General features: G+C 42.1%; 2 protein-coding genes across 3 annotated transcripts in view; one reads left to right on the top strand and one right to left on the bottom strand.

Annotated features, from left to right (window-relative positions):
- Positions 1-17,400, top strand: part of KLHL3 (kelch like family member 3) — a 276,374-nt gene that overhangs the window by 78,323 nt on the left and 180,651 nt on the right. The window lies entirely within an intron of this gene.
- On the bottom strand, positions 414-10,138 carry LOC101146733 (putative neuropeptide Y receptor type 6). Its single transcript, XM_004042569.5, has 2 exons — positions 9,879-10,138; positions 414-3,280 (listed from the first exon to the last, which is right to left on the bottom strand). The coding sequence occupies exon 2, from the start codon at positions 3,093-3,095 to the stop codon at positions 2,223-2,225; it is 873 nt and encodes a 290-aa protein (XP_004042617.2). The 5' UTR covers positions 3,096-3,280; positions 9,879-10,138; the 3' UTR covers positions 414-2,222.

The following is a 17,400-nucleotide window of genomic DNA, read 5'->3' as shown; positions in this document are numbered from 1 at the left end:
TTGAGATGGAATCTCTCTCTGTTGCCCAGGCTGGAGTTCAGTGGCATGATCTCCACTCACTGCAACCTCTGCCTCCTCAGTTCAAGAGATTCTTCTGCCTCAGCCTCCTGAGTAGTTGGGATTACAGGTGCTCACCACCATACCTGGCTAATTTTTGTATTTTTAGTAGAGATGGGGTTTCACCATTTTGGCCAGGCTGGTCTCGAACTCCTGACCTCAAGGGATCTGCCCACCTTGGCCTCCCAAAGTGCTGGGATTACAGGCGTGAGCCACCATGCCTGGCCTAGAATCGGTATTTCTTTACCAAGTAAGTAAAGTGACATTTACAGCTACTGCCATGAGATGGTTAGATTTTATTTCGTTTGTGTGTTCTGCAGTGCTTTTGTTGTTCATTTATTCCAAAATGATGAAACAGAGAATAGAAACCCTAAAGAGAATGAATAAAGAGAGAATAAGGGAAGGAGGGAAAGAGGAAGAGAGAAAGAGATTTTCAGGAGAGGAAAATGTGAAAGCTAATGTGCAAGAAAAAGCACAATAGAAAAATCACAGATGTTTCCAGAAACATTACTTTTTATTCAAAAGAAAATATAGTTACTTAAAATTTTTTTTTTTTTGAGACAGGGTCTCACTCTTTCACCCAGGTTGGAGTGCAGTGGTGTGATCATGACTCACTTGACCTCCCAGGCTCAGGTGATCCTTCCTCTCATCTAAGTAGCTGGGACTGCAGGTATGCATGACCACACCTGGCTAATTTTTTGTATTTTTAGTAGAGATGGAGTCTCACTGTGTTGCTCAGGCTGGTCTTCAACTCCTGGGCAAAAGTGATCCTCCACCTTGGCCTCCCAAAGGGCTGGGATTACAGGTGTAAGTTGCTGAGTCCAGCCTACAGTTACATTTTTAACATACAAATAAGCTGCAGTTCAAATTTGATAGATATAGGGGAGGTTTGTTCTAAGAAGTGGTAAAGCTGGTCACAATTTAATAAAAGTGACTTCAGTTAATAGCCATTTGAACAGTAGCTTAGTGTCTTTTGAGAACAGTCTAGTTGATTCCCCTGTGTAAGTAACTCTTTGGGGATGAGGGCTCTTTTAAAAATGTTTAAGCCACAAGATATATGAGAAGGTTTTAAAAATCTGGCGCTAATTATAAAAATGCTACTGACAAAGTCTCTGAGATCCAGTAATAGAGTCATAATGACCTCTATTTAATATACATAAAGAATTAGGGATTAAAAGCCACTTTGTGAGGAAAGCTGTATCTACATTGGCCATTAATAAGTTTGTTAAAGCAATTTCTAGCATAACTGCTATGCTAAAGAATTTGTGGCCAGTTCTAATAGCATTTTTAGTGAATAAAATGTACTGTTATCATAAACTGGAGATATGATTCAAGCATGGGAATTAATTGTAATTACAACACTTCGTTTAAATGTTAAGTTAAAACCAGCCCTTCAACTTTAGTCCAAACTTAGTTTGTTAATTAATTAATGAATTATAAGGGGGGATTTTCTGACTTGGCTAATTAATTGAATAGTTATATGATTGAAAGTTACAGTTTTCATATCTGAGAATAGACTTGCTTCAGTGCTAAGGAGGTATAGCAGTGTTTTTACTAGGCATATCATTAGTCATAACTTTTGTAGATATTCCATTGAATAAAAGTATCTGTGAACATTGTTCCCCAGCCATCACTGCTGTTTGCCTCTCTCTCTGCTTTCTCATTCTCATTCTTTGCCACAAATGATGGCGGCCAGGTTGTTTGAATTATTAGAGTTATTTTCTTAAGAGAAAAGGGGTGGTATGTGTGTTCGTGTATGTTGGAGGGTGTGTTGGATAGACATATGAGACAGGCAGTCTTAGCCTAAAGGAAAAGTGGGTATAAAGTTGCTATTTTTGGTTCTGGTTTCTTCTTTCTGCATCTTGCGCTATTCCCACCATTACCTGTCCAGCTCCCGTTCAAGAAGAGCTTCAGCATTATCAATTGTCATATACCTGTTGCTATACGAGCCAATCTTAAAGACCTCTTGGAGTCTCTGTGCATAGTGGAGATGGCAATATTTTCATGTCTTTCCCGAGGTGTGAAGCACCAGCAGTGGTGAATAAGCACTACCAGGTCCTTTTGGAAATTTTTGTTGAGAAAGCCATAAAAGAGAGGGTTTATACATGTGGAAACCATAGCAACCAAGTGGCAAACTACAAATACCAGGTCGTGGTGGCAGCTCATCAGCACCTCATGATACCAGTCAAAGATGACATTGAAGATATTCGGGGCAGCCAGCAGGCTCCAAAGGTCACCACGATGGAAATCAACATTGTGTTGATCCTCTTGTTCTCATTGAGCCGGCCCTCATTTTCCTTCTTCTTATCTACCTTCGCATTTCTCCTGTGGAGGCAGATAACAATCTTCAAGTAGCCGATGAGGATGAAGCCTAGAGGAACAAAATACTGCAGCAGAAAAAGGGAGGTGGTGAAGAGCAGCCGGTCCTTTTTGGAGGGCCAGTTCTCCACACAGGCCACCTGGTGGGTGTAGAGGTCAGTGGGGAGAGAGAGGTTGTGGAAGGGCTCATCAGTGAGGTGGTAGGACAGGAAGAAGGGAACAGACAGCAGAAGGGAAAACAGCCAAATCAGTGTGATGCTCCAGTAGGCATGAGTCACACTGGGCTTCCAGCCACGGGGGTTCACAATTAGCTGATATCTTTCGACAGCAATGAATACAAGTGAGAATATGGACACAGAGATTGAGACACTCTGCACATAGGATGTGAGTCTGCACATGGTATCCCCAAATATCCAGTGGTCCATCAGAGTGTAGATGATAGTAAAACGGATGCACATGACACACACCAAGGTATCAGAGAGGGAGAGATTGACAATCAGTATGCTGGTGAAATTCTGAGCTTTTCTCTGCTTCTTAAAGATGATGATGATGAGAGAGAGGTTTCCAAAAAGGCCCACAATTAAGACCACAGTATAGGCTATGAATAATAGGAGTAAAGCTGGAGAAGGGGGTTGACAGGACTCAAAGTAAAAAAATGCCGAGTTGTTGTTCTTTGTGCTGGTTGTATTAGATGCTGGGTGGTTTAGGGAAACTTCCATTGTGTCAGGATTGTAAGAAGAGATTTTCTAAGCTTATTTGTGTTGTGGGTGGATATTTTGGCCATTAGTTCTTGGAAGGCACCTTGTTCTGAAGCATCCGACGAGAAATTAGTAGGGTTTAACCTTCCCTGATCTGTGTCTGTATTTGATGGAAACGTGAATGACTTGAGCATGCTCTTGAGACCCTAAAAAATGAAACAGAACCCAGAATATTAATGCAAGTTCTTAATATGGATAATTCTCTAGTGGTAGCAAAGCCCCTGAGAGGACATAGAACAAATATCCAGGGGATCTCTGTGTACCTTTACCCTCCTCTCAGCTCATCTCAGGTGCTTTCTTTGTCCCGCTAGTATAGTCTTTAGAGCTAGTGAGGCAAGGAATGTAACAGCATCTTGTTAACTATAGAAGCAGCCAAATGTGTTTCTATCCCTATCAACTTCTGTTTTGTTTTTTTTTGTTTTGTTTTGTTTTTTGAGATGGAGTCTCGCTCTGTCACCCAGGCTAGAGTGCAGTGGTGTGATCTCTGCTCACTGCAACCTCCACCTCCCAGGTTCAAGCGATTCTGCTGCCTTAGCCTCCCGAGGCAGGAGACAGGGACTACAGGAGACTGGGACTACAGGTGTGTGCCACTATGCCCAGCTAATTTTTTGTATTTTTTGTATCTGTAGTAGAGACGGGGTTTCACCATGTTAGCCAGGATGGTCTCGATCTCCTGACCTTGTGATCTGCCCACCTCGGCCTCCCAAAGTGCTGGGATTACAGGCGTGAGCCACCATGCCTGGCCAACTTCTGTATTTTTTTAGGGTCACCTGAGTATGCACACACTTGCTTCAGTGGACTATAAAAAGTAAGGAGGATAGGGATTGTGCTGTGGAGGCCTGAGTACTGTGTTTGAAGTTGGGTTCTGTTATGCTTTGTTTGAATGTTTGTGTTCCCTCCAAAATTCATGTTGAAACTTAATCCCCAATGCAACAGTATTAAGAGGTAGGGCTTTTAGGAGGTGACTAGGCCATGAGGGCTCTGCCCTCATGAATGGATTAGGGCCTCATAAAAGGGCTTTATAAGGGCAAACTCACTCCTTTTATAAGGAGACCCTAAGTGAGTTTGCCTCTTCTGTCCCTTCTGCTGTGCGAGTATACAGCAACAAGGTGCCATTCTGGAAGAGAAGAGCCCTTACCAGACACTGAACCTTTTGGTGCCTTGATCTTGGACTTCCTAGCCTCCAAAACTGTGAGAAATAAATTTCTATTGTTTATAACCTTGTGATATTTTGTCTGTGTTATTTTGTTAAAGCATCACACATGGACTAAGACAGGTTCCAGTTGGAGCATCACTTCTTGGTATTTGTCTGACTTTGTTGTAGGTCAGTTACCCTTCCTCCTCTGTTGTCTTATCTGTAAAATGGGGATAAATAATATCTATCTATCTGAGTAGTTGTGAAGATTAAGTGAGAACACACATCTAAATTTGTCCCTCAGCCCCAACGTAGAGCACATAGTAGGTACTCAGTATATGTATGTTGAATAAAATTTGTCAGCTCTACTGCCCAGAGCCAGTCTACAGCCTTTAGTATGGGGGCCAGAATTACAGAACATATCTGCTATGGAATAGCATATGCCTTCTCCTCTTTTCACTTCTTCCACTCTCTGGGATTGAAGCCATAGGCAGTTTCGGGGTACATTGCGGATTTTGGAGATCAAGGCAAGGAAGGCAGCCAGTGTCTAGTGAGCTATTACCCAGGATTAACTTCATTTAAAAAGCATTCCTCCAATTCTTCCTTCCTCCAGATCCTTTCTTCTTCTAACTTCTAGAGGAAAGGCAGGCTCTGGTTCTATGGCTCAGCATAGTTTAGGGTGGTTATATTCAGTAAAATTATTCATACCGGGATGTACAACAGGCTTGAAGGATTACCTGCCATTCAAAGTGCTGGGATTTCTGGCCCAAAGAGAAAACACTGAAAGACAGCAAAGGCCGGGGGGGTGGGGGGGTACTCCTCATCTTGGTTTATTCTTTAGTAGTTTGAAGAAAACAACATAAATAACATTGATAAAGGGAACTGAGCAATAGGAATGAAAGGGAATGCAATTTTGTTTGCTGTTTGAAATTATGATGGCCTCTTCTCATGTTCTCTCTGAGATCTAAGGCTTAGCAGTTTCTTACTGGAAAGAAATCACCTTAAGAATAGTTAGGTCTGTCATGGTTTCAACAATGGATAATACAATGAGGAACAGCATAAAAATACCACAGATGAACTGGGCGTGGTGGTGTGCACCTGTAGTCCTAGCTACTCGGGAGGCCGAGGAGGGAGGATCCAAGGAACTGATCTGTGGCTCAGACGTGTTAAAAGAAAAACTTAAGCTGAATTAAATTTGAAGGAGTTTAATTGAGCAATGAACGATTTGTGAATCAGGCAGCCTCCAGAATTACAGCAGATTCAGAGAGACTCCAGGGATGCCTCGTGGTCAGAACAAATTTATAGATCAAAAAAAGGGAAGTGATGTCCAGAAATTGGAGGTGAGGTACAGAAACAGCTAGATTGATTACAGGTTGATGTTTACCTTCTTTGAACATAGTTTGAATGCTTAGCAGTCTATGAGTGGTTGAAGTATGGCTGCTGGAATTGGCCAAGACTCAGCTATTGTTACAGGTGCATACTCCTAGGTTAGGTTTTCAATCTTGTCTGCCTATTAAGCTAGGTTACAGTTCATCCACAGGGACTCAAATGTTGAAGTACAGAGTCCTTCTCAGGCTATATTTAGTTTGCTTTAACATGTGCTATGTGGTAATAAGAGAAATAGCAAAATTTATAAATAATGGTATTCAAAAGGAAAGTTTAAGGCCTGGATGACTCATGAGACCCAGAGTTCACAGATATTGGCTGAAGGAGAATTTCAAGTAAAATTTAAGCTCTCTATACAGTTGATAGATTAGAACTATACATGAGAGACAGAAAGCTTTGATTGCTAATTAGAGGCCTCCTACCAAGCAAGCCTCACTTAAAGGAGGATAGGAATGAAAGGAAATAGGCGTTAACTGCATATGTAGTTGAGTAAACTAGAATGAGCACTAGATTTTGTGTCAGGAGACATGTCCTGTTGTTTACTAGCTGTTTGATCTGGGGCAAGGCACTCTCCTCTTGGCCTCAATTTCTTTATCTGTCAAATTAAATAAAAAATAGCCTCCCTACTTCATACCTTGTTATAAAGGTCAATGAAATAATATATTTAAAACATTTTAAGAGGATTGAAAAATGACCTATCGGGTAGTATCCTTGTTACCTGGGTGATGAAATAATCCATACACCAAACCCCCATGACATGCAATTTACTTTTTTTTTTTTTTTTTGAGACGGAGTCTTGCTCTGTTGCCAGGCTGGAGTGCAGTGGTGCAATCTTAGCTCACTGCAACCTCTGCCTCCTGGGTTCAAGTGATTCCCCTGCCTCAGCCTCCTGCGTAGCTGGGACTACAGGCACACACCACCATACCAGGCTAATTTTTTTTTGTATTTTAGTAGAGACAGGGGTTTCACCATGTTGGCCAGGATGGTCTCGATCTCCTGGCCTCGTGTGACCTCGTGATCTGCCCACCTTGGCCTTCCAAAGTGCTGGGAGTATAGCCGTGAGCCACCGTGCCCAACCAACATGCAAGTTACCTATATAACAAACCTGCACATGTGCCCCTGAACTTAAAAGTTTTTTAAAAATTAAAAAAAATTGTATAAACTGTTAAACACTGTTCAAACCCAAGTGCTCATTATTGTTGTTGTTATTCTTGTTGCATGTCTCAGACACTTGGACTGAACTGATCTAATCCTCATCCTCCAAAGAGCTATGAGTGCTTTCATATCTGGTATGCTATTTATTTCTCCATCACCAGTTGTGTTGGGGAGGAGTGGGATTGTTATAGTTCCATTTCATAGAGGAAAAAACCAAAGTACAGAAAAGTCCAAGGAGTTAGCTAAAACCAAACAAAATCAGAAAAGTCTTGTGTGTTTTTTCTTCCAAGCTCTTATTATCTACAAGAAAGAAAAGCTCCCTATGAATCCTGCAGGTTTTCTCTTTACAGATGTGAAAACTCATATAATTTTGCAGGGTTCCTAGCAGATAACGATGAGAATAAACATCGAGAGCTCTTGTGTTGCCTATTCTTGTCAATCTGGGCTGACTTCATAGTGAATGGGGATTACTCAAAATCCTGCAACAGCAGGCTTGAAACTGGGTGGCAATTCTTCTGCTCTCCTGTATTCTGATTAGTAGCAAAGTACAAATTAGCTCCCCAGTCTGTAAATTCCTGTCTCAGCTTGGAGCTCAGAAAAGCCTATAGATCTGAAGGGCCTCATCTTAGGAGGGAATCAAAGGAGAGTGCTGGAGTTACATTATCTAGTACCCTCTACACAATACAGAGAAGATTAAATAGGAAAATGGCCAAATATGGGCTTTAAATGGCAATGTGGGATTTACACTTTATGTAACTGGTAACTATTAAGTTAAAATATTTAAATCCTGCCTATCTGGAAGCAAAATAATACTAAGCCCTGTTCATAAAAAAATTCTTGGGATTCATTTCTACTTTAGGAGAGTTCATCTTTGGCTTGTTTGGTTGGAATTGACCCATGGAAGTGAGATCTCAAATTATCAAGTGACATTTTACTAAAAAATATCAGTAGCATGTGGCAGCAGTTAATCCTAAACCTTCAACTTGATTGTATCTAGCTCATGAGGCACCTGCCTTGAACTGATTCAGTTTATGCCTTTTAACATAAAAGTACATTATGTTAAATTTTTTGGGTAGTTTTGTGTTTAAAAGTTTCAAGATGAACAAAATAAGAGCATAATTCCACCAAAGTTTTTATGTACATGTTTATTTCTGCATCTGAATGTCATTTTGTTAGTGTGTATCTTTCTTCTGTCTCTTTATTCATATAATTCTTTTTTTGAGGGGGAGAGAGCTGGGGGTAGAGTTTGTGTGTGTCTAACTTTTGGTCTGTCTGTTTTTTTCCTTACCATTTACTCTCTTCCTCTCTTTCTGTCCATCTGTCTTATTCTTTACTCTTGTTTTCCCCCTTTCCCTTAATTGTCCATGGCATAGAAAAATTATATTTTACATTATTTGTTCTATTTCATTTGGGGCTATGGTGCTTTGATCTGAAAGATACTGTAAAGGTCCTCTAATATATTCCTTTCATTTGACAGATATTGCAGCATTGCAGTTAAATATTAGCAGAACAGGGACCAGAGCCCAAGTCTTCTGGCTTCCAGAGAGTTCCGTGTTCTTTCCACGATTTTCTGTTGCCTCCTGTTTTATATTTCTTATATCAAGTTCTGTGTTTCCTGTTCTTAATTTTAAAAGCAAAGAAGTAGAACATTTTCTATTCGTTCTATATGAACAAAATTCTGTTATGTAACTTCAGAGAGTTTGTGGCTTTGGGTAAAGTTTTGTACATCTCCCAACCCCCAAGTATATATGCGAGGAGCCCAAAATGGGGTAGGACCACACTGTGAGCATCTCTCATAGAATTCTCTCTCCTTTTTCTTAAATCTCTAAGAATGCAGATTCTGTGGTTGTGCTGATGCAGATAACGTCTCATAGTCTTCAGGGCTTAATGATTTTTAAAGTACTGCATTGTTCATTAATTAATTCATCAATAATTCATGTGCTGACAAGGCTTGCTATCTTACTTGATCTCTACAGCAGCCCTGTACTCTAGATAGGAATGATACTTTATTTCTGATTTACAAACATGGAAACTAAGATCCAGTGACTGACTCATGGTTGTGTAGTTAGCTGCAGAGCCAGGAACAGACATCTACTTCCTAAATCGTATACAAAGCAATATTTCTAGTTTATTTGGTCATTTCATTTTTTAAAAGATCAGTCAAATAAATCATTTGTGTTCCATGAAAACAAATAGACTAGAATCTCTGTAAAGGTACATCTTAGAGCTTACCCAAAGAACAAAGTACTACATTAAGTAACTGCACTAAGCATCAAGAAACAAATGCCTAATCTCTTACAGTGTTATTAAAAAAGTATAATTGGCCTGGTTATTCAACGTCATGCAAACCTCCTTAAGTTATTCAACTATTCACCCATTCCAAAAATCAAATTTCATATCTATCTGTTGCAGAAGTGTGTGCTGTCTTTTAAGACTTGATGATTACATTTGACCCAACCATTCTTTTATTACATGTACTTTGATTTTCTCTGCTGAAAATGGTTTATATGTTTTCTTTCCTTGAATTTCACCATTGCCTGAACCCATATAAAGTGGTAGTGGAAAATATATATGCTTCTCAAAGCTACTGTTTTAAAAACAAGCCAACACAGCTTGTCTGAATTGACTTTTATTTTCTTTGAAGGTTAATAACCGAACTTATCATTTTAGGAATGTGGGGGTTTTCAGTTCTTTAAAATAATAAAACATTAAGTGCATTAAGAAAGGAGATCTCAACTCTGCCAAAGAAAATAAGTATACCAGATTTTTAAGATTATTTACTAAAAGATAAAGTAATTAAAACCCCATTGTGCCAATACTAGCTTTTGGTGATTTCTTTTTATAATTTTCTTACAGTAGTGCATTCTGAAACTGTAGGGTTGTTTTTCAAATCATATATGTAAAAAGGCATCTAGTACAATTTAGCCTAAAAGCACTATATTTCCAATTTTTAATGATCTTCATTTACTTTTTAAAACTGGATTATTCTAACATGAAATACACATTGGATAAACACATTTGCAATATTTTTCTTAAGCATTTTAGAGGTTTGTTTCCCATTTTCTTACCTGTCGGAAATTTCTAGCTCTTTTGCTATTCTCATCTTCTGTTGTTTTCTTTCTTCGTTTCCATTATTATTATTTTTTAAAGTTTATCTGTCAAGGATGACATGTTAGCCTTCTCTCAAAAAGTCATAACATCCCCCTTTCCTTCTTGGATTATTTATCCACCAGACAATCTGTAGCTTCACTTCAGACACTGATCCCTGGAGTTGGAATCATTGCACAGAGAATTGAGCTTTGGAATCCAGTGGGCACTGAAGGTCACTGAAGAGCCGGAAGGGAGGAGTCAGAAATCTCAGCAGCAGTGACATGAGATGGAGCTGTTTAAAAGATATTTTCAAAATGTCACTTTCAGTCATCTTGTAGAGATGATAATAAGAGTGCATCTTGAAAATCTGTGGCATTTTCTGGCATATATATATATATATATATATATATTTTTTTTTTTTTTTTTAATTAGCACGGCCAAAATCAGACATTTAACTTAAATATTCCTGGAAAATTATTAGTAAACATTAATGGTTGTTCTTAGAGCATTTACTGTTAGTTAAGAGATGGACACATAGAGGGCAGCAGCACACACTGGGGCCTTTCAGAGGGTAGTGGGTAGGAGGAGGGACAGGATCAGGAAAAATAACTAATGGGTACTAGGCTTAATATCTGGGTGATGAAATAATCTGTACAACAAACGCCCATGACACCAGTTTACCTATGTAACAAACCTGCACTTGCACCCCTGAACTTAAAAGTTTAAAAAAAGAGATGGTGCTATTCCAGATTTTGCAGTAATTTATAAGATTAATGAAGATACTTTTGAAATTGAAATTAACGCCAAGTTTCTGAGCAAGTATGTATTATAAGATTTTTATCAACTACTTTGGAGCTGACAACAGCTGAGCTGCTTATAGACTATAGATGAAAGTGGGGACTAAAAAGCGCTTTTCCTGTATTTGAAAAATTATTACAAGAAGGGGCCTACTTCTCATTTATAAAAGACTCAAAAAGTAAGATTTATATTAAATATAAGAAATATTTCCTTATAGTGAGTGTTTGAAGACTTTAGAAAACAAGGTTGTAGAAGATTGAGTATGGTTGAAAATATTTGTGGCATGGTCTAGTGGATGAGCACACAACATTTTCAAATACTACATTTCCTAAGCCAAGGACTCAGTGATAGAACCCTACATTTTAGGACCAGGCTGTGTGATTCAATCCTGTTTCCCTACCTAAATACATCAAACTACCCTAAAGAAACTCAAAATTTCCAGGCAGTCAACAACATTGACATTGTGTGTCTGTGATTTATAGAATCCTGCCAGGTCACTGGCTGGGGGGACTTGCAGGTAGAGTAGGAGTGGGATGTGTACTATGGACGTGAAGCCAATCTCCTCCTCTGTAAGAACCTGAAGAGCAGATACTATCAAAGCAGTTCAGTGGCTTGTATTTCTTTCCCCAGTCAACTTTTAGCAATGTCCCATTACTTATTTACCTGTTTGTATTTAAAATACAGAGAGTAGCAAACTTTGGAAGATTGTAGGGCTATTGAAAAGTACCTTTTCCAACCTCTCCCCTCTCCCCTCTCCCCTCTCCCCTCTCTCCTCTTTCCACGGTCTCCCTCTGATGCCGAGCCGAAGCTGGACGGTACTGCTGCCATCTCAGCTCACTGCAACCTCCCTGCCTGATTCTCCTGCCTCAGCCTGCCGAGTGCCTGCGATTGCAGGCGCGCGCTGCCCCGCCTGACTGGTTTTCGTATTTTTTTGGTGGAGACGGGGTTTCGCTGTGTTGGCCGGGCTGGTCTCCAGCTCCTAACCGCGAGTGATCTGCCAGCCTCGGCCTCCCGAGGTGCCGGGATTGCAGACAGAGTCTGGTTAACTCAGTGCTCAATGGTGCCCAGGCTGGAGTGCAGTGGCGTGATCTCGGCCCGCTACAACCACCTCCCAGCCGCCTGCCTTGGCCTCCCAAAGTGCCGAGATTGCAGCCTCTGCCCGGCTGCCGCCCCGTCTGGGAAGTGAGGAGCGTCTCCGCCTGGCCGCCCATCGTCCGGGATGTGAGGAGCCCCTCTGCCTGGCTGCCCAGTCTGGAAAGTGAGGAGCGTCTCTGCCCGGCCGCCATCCCATCTAGGAAACAAGGAGCGCCTCTTCCCGGCCGCCCTCACATCTGGGAAGTGAGGAGCGTCTCTGCCCGGCCGCCCATCGTCTGAGATGTGGGGAGCACCTCTGCCCTGCCGCCCCGTCCGGGATGTGAGGAGCGTCTCTGCCCGGCCGCCCGTCTGAGAAGTGAGGAGACCCTCTGCCTGGCAACCGCCCCGTCTGAGAAGTGAGGAGCCCCTCCGCCCGGCAGCCGCCCCACCCGAGAAGTGAGGAGCCCCTCCACCCAGCAGCCACCCCGTCTGGGAAGTGAGGAGCATCTCCGCCCGGCAGCCACCTCGTCCGGGAGGGAGGTGGGGGGGCCAGCCCCCCGCCCGGCCAGCCGCCCCGTCCGGGAGGGAGGTGGGGGGGTTAGCCCACCGCCCAGCCTGCCGCCCTGTCCGGGAGGGAGGTGGGGGTTCGGCCCCCCGCCTGGCCGGCCACCCGGTCCGAGAGGTGAGGGGCGCCTCTGCCCGGCCGCCCCTACTGGGAAGTGAGGAGCCCCTCTGCCCGGCCAGCCGCTCCGTCCGGGAGGGAGGTGGGGGGTCAGCCCCCTGCCCGGCCAGCCACCCCGTCCGGAAGGGAGGTGGGGGGTCAACCCCCCGCCGGGCCAGCCGCCCCGTCCGGGAGGGAGGTGGGGGGGTTAGCCCCCTGCCCGGCCAGCTGCCCCGTCTGGGAGGTGAGGGGCACCTCTGCCCGGCCGCCCCTACTGGGAAGTGAGGAGCCCCCCCGCCCGGCCAGCCGCCCCGTCCGGGAGGGAGGTGGGGGGGGTCAGCCCCCCGCCCGGCCAGCCGCCCCGTCCGGGAGGTGAGGGGCGCCTCTGCCCGGCCGCCCCTACTGGGAAGTGAGGAGACCCTCAGCCAGGCCAGCCGCCCCGTCCGGGAGGGAGGTGGGGGGGTCAGCCCACCGCCCAACCTGCCGCCCTGTCCGGGAGGGAGGTGGGGGGTCAGCCCCCCGCCTGGCCAGCCACCCCGTCCGGGAGGGAGGTGGGGGGGTCAGCCCACCGCCCAGCCTGCCGCCCTGTCCGGGAGGGAGGTGGGGGTTCGGCCCCCCGCCTGGCCAGCCGCCCCATCCGGGAAGTGAGGAGCCCCTCTGCCCGGCCAGCCGCCCCGTCCAGGAGGGAGGTGGGGGGGTCAGCCCCCTGCCCGGCCAGCCGCCCCGTCCGGGAGGTGAGGGGCACCTCTGCCCGGCCGCCCCTACTGGGAAGTGAGGAGCCCCTCTGCCCGGCCACCACCCCGTCTTGGAGGTGTACCCAACAGCTCATTGAGAACGGGTCATGATGACAATGGCGGTTTTGTGGAATGGAAAGGGCGGAAAGGTGGGGAAAAGATTGAGAAATCGGATGGTTGCCGTGTCTGTGTAGAAAGAGGTAGACACGGGAGACTTTTCGTTTTGTTCTGTACTAAGAAAAAATTCTTCTGCCTTGGGATCCTGTTGATCTGTGACCCTACCCCCAACCCTGTGCTCTCTGAAACATGTGCTGTATCCACTCAGGGTTGAATGGATTAAGGGCGGTGCAAGATGTGCTTTGTTAAACAGATGCTTGAAGGCAGCATGCTCGTTAAGAGCCATCACCACTCCCTAATCTCAAGTACCCAGGGACACAAACACTGCGGAAGGCCGCAGGGTCCTCTGCCTAGGAAAACCAGAGAACTTTGTTCACTTGCTTATCTGCTGACCTTCCCTCCACTATTGTCCTGTAACCCTACCAAATCCCCCTCTGCGAGAAACACCCAAGAATGATCAATAATAAAAAAAAAAAAAAAAAAGAAAAGTACCTTTTCCATATATAGAGTATTGGCAAAAGCTAGTGGTGCCACAGGTTTGGTGGATATTAAGAGATCATTTTAGTTATCTGTGATGATGATGATTTTGAGAGTCAGCTTGAATGGGAGAGAGCTAGGTCTGAATTTGGATTCTCCAGCATTACCTAGCTGGGTGATCTTGAGCTTCTCTCTAAGCTTTTATTTTTATTTTATTTTATTTTTTGCCATCCAGTTCTACCCCAAAAGGAGGAAGCAATAGATCTTCCTTTAATAACTTCCCAAAGTGTTACAAATAATAAAAACAAGCATAAAGCATCGCTGGGGTGGCTGAACGCGGAGCAGGGAAGGATTTGCTCCTCTGCTCTCTAAGCTTTTGATTCCTTTCCTATAAGGTGAATATAGCCACCTATCCTGCAGGATTATTTTGAAGATTAATGATAGAACATAGTAGATATTCAATAGATAGTAGTTATTACTGTTGCTGTTGTTTAGAATTTCGCTTAGTAGAAACATAAAATTTGAGTTAATAACAGAGTTTATTGTTTATTATTCTAAAGAAAGTCTGTAATGAGTGTGGGAAATTGAGAAATGACAAAACCAGAGTCATTTTTAAAAAAACTTTTAAGGGGATGTTTGGTGTAAATCTGTGTTCTGAGGTGAAGGGTCCACTGTTGTTAACATTTTTGCTCACCTAGGTACACATAGAGAGCTATTATAATCTGATGTAAACAAATGATGAGGGGCTAACACACAATGTCCATTTATTTTTTTTCCTTTTCAAAGACACTGCTTTGTCATCAAGGTTGGGTGTGCTTAGGAATTAAGGTACATATATAAAGGGAAGCCTACTGATTAATACTTCTGTTTTCTCCAGAATCACCAGGAATACATTAATGCCTTCAAGAAAGATTAAATGGAAAAAAGGAATGTTTGGATGGAAAGACCGAATATTATAAAGATTTTGTTTCTTCCCAAGTTTAATTGTAGATATAATTCAATTTCAATGAAAATCCCAAGAGAGGTTATAAAAAATTACTTATAAAGTATTTGTATGTGAAAATAGCTTTGAAAAATGGAATAATTAAAATGAAAAGCATGATTAACAACACCAAGTATTTTAAAATATTATAAAGTGTGAATAATTAAATCAACGTAATGCTGGGCCAAGAATTAGCAGACAGATCAAGGAATGGAATAGACAGAAATAGACCCTGGTATATATAACGTGTTAATATATGATAGTGAAAGCAGTAAGGATTGCTTTTTTTTTTTTTTTTTTTTGAGATGGGGTCTCACTCTGTCACTCAGGCTGGAGTGCAGTGGTGTGATCTCAGCTCACTGCAACCTCTGCCTCCTGGGTTCAAGCAGTTCTCCTGCCTCAGCCTCCTGAGTAGCTGGGACTACAGATATGTGCCACCACACCCAGATAATTTTTGTATTTTTTGTAGAGATGGGGTTTTTCCATGCTGCCCAGGCTGGTCTCGAACTCCTGGCCTCAAGTGATCTGTCCACTTTTGCCTCCCAAAATGCTGGGATTACAGGTGTGAGCCACCGTTCCCAGCCAGCAGTAAGGATTTCTAGGGAAGGAAAGAATTATTAAGTAACTGTTGCTGGAATAGTTAACTAGCTGCTTAGAAAAAATATTAATTTAGTTTCGTACTATACACTAGAATAAATTCCAGGTGAAAGAATTTGAGAAAACAGACTGAAAAAAATATTAGTAGACAATATAAGAAAATACAGAAAATAGGTGGCTCACACCTGTAATCCCAGCACTTTGGGAGGCTGAGGAGGGCGGATCACCTGAGGTCCCGAGTTTGAGATCAACCTGGCCAACATGGTAAAACTTCATCTCTACAAAAAAACCAAAAATTAACCAGGTATAGTGGTATGTGCCTATACTCCCAGCTACTCAGGAGGCTGAGGCAGGAGAATCACTTGAACCCGGGAGGCGGAGGTTGCAGTGAGCCAAGATCACGCCACTGCACTTTTGGGGTCAAGTGATCCTCCTGCCTCAGCCTCCTGAGTAGCTGGGACTACTGGCATGCACCACCTTGCCTATTTAATTTTTAAATTTTTATTTGTGGAGGGAGGTTCTTGCCATGTTGGCGAGGCTGGTCTCAAACTCTTGGTCTCAAGCAGTCCTCCCGAATTGGCCTCCTGAGGCACTGGCATTACAGGTGTATGAGCCATCTTGCCTGGCCAAATGGAAACTCTTTGAAGGCTAAAAATACGTCTTATTTACTGCTGTATCTTTAGTGTTCCTGCATAGTTTCTGGCACATAGCAAGTCTTTGGTGAATATTTGTTGAATGAATGAATAAATGAATAAGCTTAAACTCAAAATAAAATACAAGGGGAAAAGTTGAGATGCCTATTTAAAAATTTTTAAACTTTCTTGAAAAAAATCAATATATAAGTTAAGACACAAAAATGGAAATAATTATAAGAAATATGATGCAAAAGACAGTATTTTTCTTTATGAAGCATATATATGAATCACCAAGAAAATAGATTAGTATCTGTTAGTATGTATGGACAATTAACAGAAGGGCAAATAAAGACTAACAAATATTTGCAAAAAAAGGTTCTGTTTCACTAGTAGTCAGAGAAATAGAAAACAAAACAGCAATGAATTATTTTCATTTATCAGTTAATCAAATACTGGAAAAAAGTCATGAATACCTGATATATTGATAATGGAGGGTGAAAGGGGCACCTTATACATTATTGTTGGACATATAATGTAGAATACCTTATTAGAAAAAACTGGGGACAAACATTCAAGATATTTAAAAAATACTTATTTCCTTGGTTTCCATAGTCTAGTTGTACCCTAAGGAAATACTAGGAAATGCAGATAAAGATTTATAAATAAAGATATTCATCACAGTGTGATTATAGTAGTAAGAAACCAAAGATCATCCTAAACCTCCAACATTAGGGGAATGGTTAAGCAAATAGAGGGTACTCTAAGTCTGCATATGACTTATGCAGCCCTTGCAAATGATATTTAGAAATAATAAAATATGAGAAATGTTTATGATATAAAGTTAAATGAAAAATGGATGGTATAAAATCATGATTCACAGTATGATCTAAAATATGCAGAGCAGTATACACAATAAGGGAAATATAACAATGTTAATAGTTTAGGGTTAGGATTATGGGTGACTTTCATACTTTATACTGTTTTATATTTTTGTAGTTTTTCAAGTTTTTTATAATGAACATATATTACTTTCATAATTGAAAAACAAGTTTTGTTTCTTTTTAAGCATACAGTGTTGGAGATATAGATCTCTCTGTCCTGTAATCGTTGGTGATAAAACTTAGTGAACAATAGGGTTCTGTTTGCCTCAAGTTAAAATTCACTGCTTTAATTGCAAAAGTTAATTTATAGGCCAGTAATCTTATACAGCAGGCAGTTTGGTTGATAAAAGTATCCAAAGAAAGAACTGAGCATCTGACTTTTCTTATCTCTCCAGAGCCCTTGTACCATTGATTTCTGCTCTCTCATTGTATCGTGTGTTTTATTTTTAGTTATAAAATACGTTTTATTGCCTTTAATCTGATATACCTTTGTAAGCTTGAATTAAGGCATGAGATGATTTTCTGAACCCATGTTTTTACCATA

This window comes from Gorilla gorilla, chromosome 4, assembly GCF_029281585.2.
Source record: "Gorilla gorilla gorilla isolate KB3781 chromosome 4, NHGRI_mGorGor1-v2.1_pri, whole genome shotgun sequence".
Lineage (NCBI taxonomy): Eukaryota > Metazoa > Chordata > Mammalia > Primates > Hominidae > Gorilla > Gorilla gorilla.
This window is presented reverse-complemented; position numbering and strand designations above follow the sequence as displayed.

Excerpts from the sequence above, each read along its gene's own strand:
- LOC101146733 (XM_004042569.5), bottom strand. The coding sequence starts at position 3,095 with ATGGAAGTTTCCCTAAACCACCCAGCATCTAATACAACCAGCACAAAG.